This window comes from Nothobranchius furzeri, chromosome 5 (genome assembly GCF_043380555.1).
Source record: "Nothobranchius furzeri strain GRZ-AD chromosome 5, NfurGRZ-RIMD1, whole genome shotgun sequence".
Taxonomy (NCBI): Eukaryota; Metazoa; Chordata; class Actinopteri; order Cyprinodontiformes; family Nothobranchiidae; genus Nothobranchius; species Nothobranchius furzeri.
Window position 1 is genome coordinate 14375050 of NC_091745.1, and position 6174 is coordinate 14381223.

At 47.4% G+C, this 6174-nt stretch overlaps 1 protein-coding gene across 1 annotated transcript in view; it reads right to left on the reverse strand.

Moving 5' to 3' along the window:
- Positions 1-1196: 1196 nt before the first annotated feature.
- The window catches only part of cdk12 (cyclin dependent kinase 12), a 29239-nt gene continuing 24261 nt past the window's right edge, over positions 1197-6174 (reverse strand). Inside the window, 6 exon segments of the mRNA XM_015948899.3 lie at positions 1197-1814; positions 2899-3303; positions 3417-3640; positions 3779-3910; positions 3999-4115; positions 4256-4333. Coding sequence (XP_015804385.3) covers positions 1405-1814; positions 2899-3303; positions 3417-3640; positions 3779-3910; positions 3999-4115; positions 4256-4333 — 1366 coding nt within the window. The 3' untranslated portion in view covers positions 1197-1404.

Below are 6174 nucleotides of genomic sequence, written 5' to 3' on the forward strand. Positions count from 1 at the left end.
TATGAGTCAGGCCTGGGTGAGGCTGCAGAAACTAAACCTAATAATATGGTTCATAGACATTGTCAAGTATTGGGGGGGGGGGGGGGGGGGTTATGTTACTAATTGATTGAAAATTCAGAAAAGCACATTTTGTATTCAACTATCTTTGTCTGATAATGGAGTTAATTTCCTCTGAATGTGCCAAAAGCAAAACTAGTAGAAATCTGAGGGTGGAAATACTTCCCAACACAATACTTAGAGCAGCGCCAACTACATTAGATCAAATAAATTAGCATAATCTTCAAAAATGTCTCAGATCAGCATTTTATGGCATTTTTCTAGATTGTAATTATGTTTATTTTATACATTTCAGATGCTTCTAAATGCCTTATTTAGTTATTTGTGGCATTTAAATCACTTTTGTTACATTAGAAACTCCAGTTTTTATTTTTTTTGTCTTTGCCACCAGCCCGAGGAAACGTCTACCATCTAGTGGCCGCTTTAGAGAAGCATCCAGATATGGAAGGAGAACAATTCAGCTGGTCACATGACTTCCTTTAATGAACCAAGCCAAGTAAACACATATTATAAAGGTTTCTGATATTTTTTATACATATTTTTCCTCTTTTTCCACATCAAAAAAAAAAGAGAGAAACAGAAAAACTGGCCGTTATTTTTAAAGCCTGGTCACATTTTATTTATATAGAAAATAATGAAAGAAAATACCGAAGGAAAAGAATTTTTCTGCAAAGCATGTAGAGCAATTTAAAACAAACGTCTGAGTGTATTTTTCTAGATTCCTACTTCAGTTAGAAGAGCAGGTGTGTTACAGAGCGGTCCATCAGCGTGGGTTTAATCCATTTGAGACAGAAACATAAGAACTACAGGCTCGTCACAACACAAAGGCTTTGCTGCTCTCACCGTTAGAGAATCACCCCACCTGCAGAGCTCAGGTCTGAACCCGAGGCCATTCGGTGGCGTCAAGGCTGAAAATCAGGGCTGGCTTCAAAAACGAACCGAAAACTTTTCGTAATCTCACGGTAAACGAGACCATCTTTCATTTAATGGGGGATCGTTTCGGAACTGATCAGTTGCATAGCCCTCAGATCTAAAGCTGCAATTCATTCATGTCCAGACCCTTCAGAGTCCAGGAGAGAGCAAAGATTTGAAGGAGGTGAGCGTCTCTGACAGATGTGCCCATCTGAAAACATTCCCACAATGCAACAGAACAGCTGGCTTCATTAGGAGAGATTCAAACATCTCATTTAAACATTCACTTTCGGAATCTTTGATCTGACTTTCACTACCTGCTCTTGGTCCAGCCAGTTCTGTAGGTGTCCCTCTGCGTCCTCCATCTGCCTTTCCCTTCAGGCCTGGGCTGCTGGAGCTGTCCCACGACAGTTGAACTCACCAGCATACGGAGCTTCAGCGAGCAGCTCCATGGGAAAAACGAAGGTCCTGGTCTTTTGGGAACTTGGCCGACGAGGCAGAAGCAGCAGTCACCAGTCCCTTTGGAGTCTCGGCTGCAGCCGGAGGTTTAGCAGAGTCTGAAGGCCAGCAGGGAGGAGGTTCTCCTTGACCAGAAGCATCTTCATCTGGGGAGGTGTCCTTGCTTTGCTCGGAGGCCGCAGCTTCCAGGTCCTGCTGAGAGATGAGCTGGAGCAAAGCAGCAGCCACGGCAGGACTGATGTCCTGGCCCGGCCGAGGTTCTGACTCGGCTGGTTGGGAGCTCCCGACAAGAGAAGCTGAAGAAGGAGACCCGGGCGGAGATGGGGGACGCTGATCCCCACACGGATGGGTGGACACGAGCTGCTTCCTTTTGGGCACGGCACCATCTGATGGACCAAAGTAAGACAAAGGTTTAGACATCAAAGGGACACCTTGCAGGCCTTGTTCAGATGACTTCAGATGTTTGACATGAAATGACAACACGAATAATCCTAAACTCACCAAAATGTAGCTAAAATAAATAATCTCATAAATGAAAGTCAGTCTGGATGTTACGCAGCGGCGCCTTTTATGATATTATGTTTGATCATTATTAGTATATTTGCAGATTATTAATAATGAAAAACAATATTTAGTGACCAATAAAATAACTTATTGTGTGTGTATGAGTGTGTGTGTGCGTGGGAGAGTTAAGTAAAGCTAGATTCCAGAAAAAAAAATAAAAAGACAAAAATTCTGGAATAATTTCATGTGTGTTACTATAAATAGACATGTTTCATGCTTTATTTCTCGTGAGTGTGTGCAGCATGATGGACTCATTAATATAAACGCCCCGGGTCCGTTTCTGCTCCTGAGTGATTCTAGCAGCGTCTGACCCAGAGGATCAAATAAAAAACCTAAACACAAGGTGACAAAGTTAAAATAAACACATGCAGGTGAGATCTACAGATTCCAAAATATTTATTTCCATTTGATAATTTATTCTTCATGAAAAGGCTGACATTACAGACAACATCTCTGTGTGGAGAGTCCTCGGCACCTCCTTAGTGATGAAGATGGAGTGAGGAAGAGAAACACGTGGAAACGATGAAGCAGACAGAAACAAAGACTGAGAAAGAAACAAAAAGGAGAAGCATGGGGACAACGGAGTGAGCCGTTAGCGCACCGGCGGCGTCCACGAGCAGACGTTCACTGGGTTACCAGCGTCACACGACAGCCTCGTGACACCAGTGTTTCATTCAGGTGCTGAGAGGGGAGGGTGTGTGTCAGGGCGGGGCTTGTCTAACAGCCAGATTAATGTAGATTATTGGTCATTTGCAGATTTCATCAGGTTTAAAATCTAAGGTAAATAGGAATCTTGTATTTGAAAACCCCTCTGCCTCTCCATATTTTTACATTTCCCTGCAGCTCCAGACATCCTCCTCTAAAAACTAAACCCAGACTTGGAATCAGTAGTAGAAGCGGACGAACCGCGTGTCAGCGCCTCCTCTGACTGAATGCCATTGCTCTCGTCGTTTTGCTCCTCGGGTTGGGGTTTAATGATTTGGCCCAAAATGAGAGCCAGCAGGCTGGCCTGATCTTCCTGACTGAGAGGAGGGTCTCCAGGTGTGGGTGAGGGCTCCCGGGGTTCAGGAGGGGGCTCTGGGGGCTGGGAAGCAGCAGCAGGAGGCGCGGGAGGCTGGGTCTGGTCCTCTGGTGCTCCCTGGTGGTCAGAGGTCTCATTAAGGGCAGACAGCAACTGGCTGAGAGTCTCTTGGTTGGGCAGGTTCAGGAGCTCGGCCACCTGGGTGGGAGTGAGCTCAGTCTGCCCCTGGAGCAGGTTCAGCAGGACAGCTAGCTCGGTCTGGTTCAGCTGCTCCGCAGCTGCTCCAAGACCTGAAAGCAGATGATTCAAATAAAAACGTTATAACCTTAAACGTGACGAGCAAAAGAGACGATCTGGGCGTTTCCTGTTTGAATTGTTGTTCTGGCTTTGTACTTTTCATCACCTGACAACTCGCTCTCCAATTTGGCCGTTGAGGGGGGTTTCCCTGAAGGAGGGGGCGGGGGTGCGGTCGGGCTGCTCTTGGGTCGGCTGTTCTCTCCACTTGAGGTCCCAGCCGTGTCTTTACGGGGCACTTTGGGCACAGGCACATCCTCGGGCACCCCACTCTGACGTGCACGTCTTTTCTTTTTAATCCACAGTTCGTGACAGTCCTGATGATGAGGAAGGCTGGACACAGAGCGGAGCTCAAAGTTAGCGGAGCTCAGACTGGCTGTGACCTGGTTAGGTCAAAGCCAGATAAAACAAGGCTTTGACCTAACCAGGTTTTATATTTAGACATTTCTAAGGCATAATAAATTAACTGACTCGGGTGGAGGCATCCTGTTGGGGTCTACATCACTCAGAAAGTCACTGAAAAGAGCTTGCTCTGATGTGCAGCGGCGTGAAGGGTCAAGGGTCAGCATTCTGTCCAGCAAGTCCAGGGCTGGAGAAGGCAAACTGTGCAGACAGTTAAAGAAATATTTTACTCAAAGATCCAGAAAACAGCCGATTGCTTTTCCTAGAAAGCGTCTGCAGGGAGACGTACAAGGCAAACTCCTCTCGTAGCCGCCGCCTGTACTGCTTCTTGGGTTTCATCGTGTTGAAGAGGGGAAGTTTGATGACATCGGGCCAGGCCGCGGGACAGGGACTTCCACACAGACGGCTGCAAGAAATTAAAAGATTAAGATGGAGAAACCTGGAATAGAAGGCTAAGAGAAAAATGACAGGTAATAGATGAGTAACTAAACCAGCTCTGCGTGTCTCGTCTGTCCAGGCGTCTAAAAGACGACTGATGTTCTGTACCTGATGAGCTCCAGCTGCAGAAGCTCCTGGTTAGCCTGGAAAATGGGTTTCTTAGTGAAGAGCTCTCCAAGAATACACCTGAACAAAAACAAGAAAATTGGTCTGAGGATGTTCAGTCCTGGAGGAACGATGCCCAGTTTAAATGTTTTATTAAAGTTAAACTATTAGCTCAACAGGAAACTGCTCCCTGCAATACATTTTGATGAAAAAAGCTGCTTTGGATTCATCGTGAAGGTGAAATAATGGACGACACTTTTTTGTTTTGTTGGTTTCATTTTACTGAGAACACCTCCCACCCTTGCTGCAAAGCTTTGTGGGCTCGACACGCGGGAGGCGACATCGCCTCTCCTCCATTCATTTTCAATGAGACGCGCGACAAAGCGATAATCGCAGGTCTCCCTCCAACTAAGCGAAACACAAAAAACGTGCGTGTGAAATTTTGCGCTCGTGCACGTGTCGTGCACAGGCGACCCAGCGACGCGATCCCAGAAAGTTGAAATATTTTCAACTTTTCATCGCTGTCGCTCGGGCGAGGACCAATCAACGGAGGTTTCATTCACTGGCCAATGAGCGGACAGGATGCTCCGCACATCTCCGAGCAAACATGGAGGAGAAGTTGATTATTATTATGTTTTATAGTAAAATCAGAAGTAAGATTTCACATAACTCTAGCAGCACCTTGTGAAACATCATATCTACCGCTTTATTAACTCTGAACTGCTTAAATAACCTTAATTCCCTCCAACCTGACACAGCCAAACAAAACAACGGAAGTTTCAATTTCACCATGGAACAGAACGCGTAGACGGCTTTGCCGCTGGCCGCTGCCGCGGGTCGCCTCCCGTGTGTCAGGTAATAAAAGCGACAGCGACGAATTTCGCTGATCGCGGTCGTTTGTCGCCTCCGTGTGTTGAGCCCCTTAGATGGCACAACTATAAATACATGAACATCATTCAGCTATTAGAATCTTCAGGAGCTGATGGGTAACTGGCAACAGCCAGGAAACTCCCTGAACAGCAGTGAGAAAGTGATATTTGTGTTTGTAAAATGGACTGCAGTACCCAAATTTTACCACAAGATGTCACTCTAATATCATTCTTACATATTGCACCTTAATCCACAGTTCTCCTGCGGGTGGTGGGTCCACAACCGTGGACCCACCACCCGCAGGAGGAACATGAAGGATCCGGTGCAGTGTGGATCGGGTGGCAGACCGAGGCGGGAGAATTGGCGGTCCGATCCCCGGACAAGGGAACTGGATTTTGGGACATGGAACGTCACCTTGCTGGCGGGGAAGGAGCAGGAGCTTGTGGCAGAGGTTGAGCGGTACCGGCTAGATATAGTCGGACTCACCTCGACACATTGCATTGGCTCTGGAACCCAAGTCCTTGAGAGGGGTTGGACACTCTCCTTTGCTGGAGTTGCTCCGGGTGAGAGGCGGAGGGCTGGGGTTGGCTTTTTGTTAGCCCCAAGACTCTCTGCCTGTGTGTTGGGGTTTACCCCGGGGGACGAGAGGGTAGCTTCCTTGCGCCTTCGGGTCGGGGAACGGGTCCTGACTGTTGTTTGTGCTTATGGGCCAAATATCAGTTCAGAGTACCCACCCTTTTTGGAGTCCCTGGGACGAGTGCTAGATAGTGCTCTATCAGGGGACGCCATTGTCCTGCTGGGGGACTTCAATGCTCACGTGGGCAATGACAGCTTGACCTGGAGGGGTGTGATTGGGAGGAACGGCCCGCCTGATCTGAACTCGAGTGGTGTTTCGTTATTGGACTTCTGTGCAAGCTGCTGTTTGGCCATAACGAACACCATGTTCGAACATAAGGATGCCCATCGGTACACTTGGTACCAGGGCAGCCTAGGTCGCAGGTCGATGATAGACTTTGTAGTCATATCATCTGACCTGTGGCCATGTGTTTTGG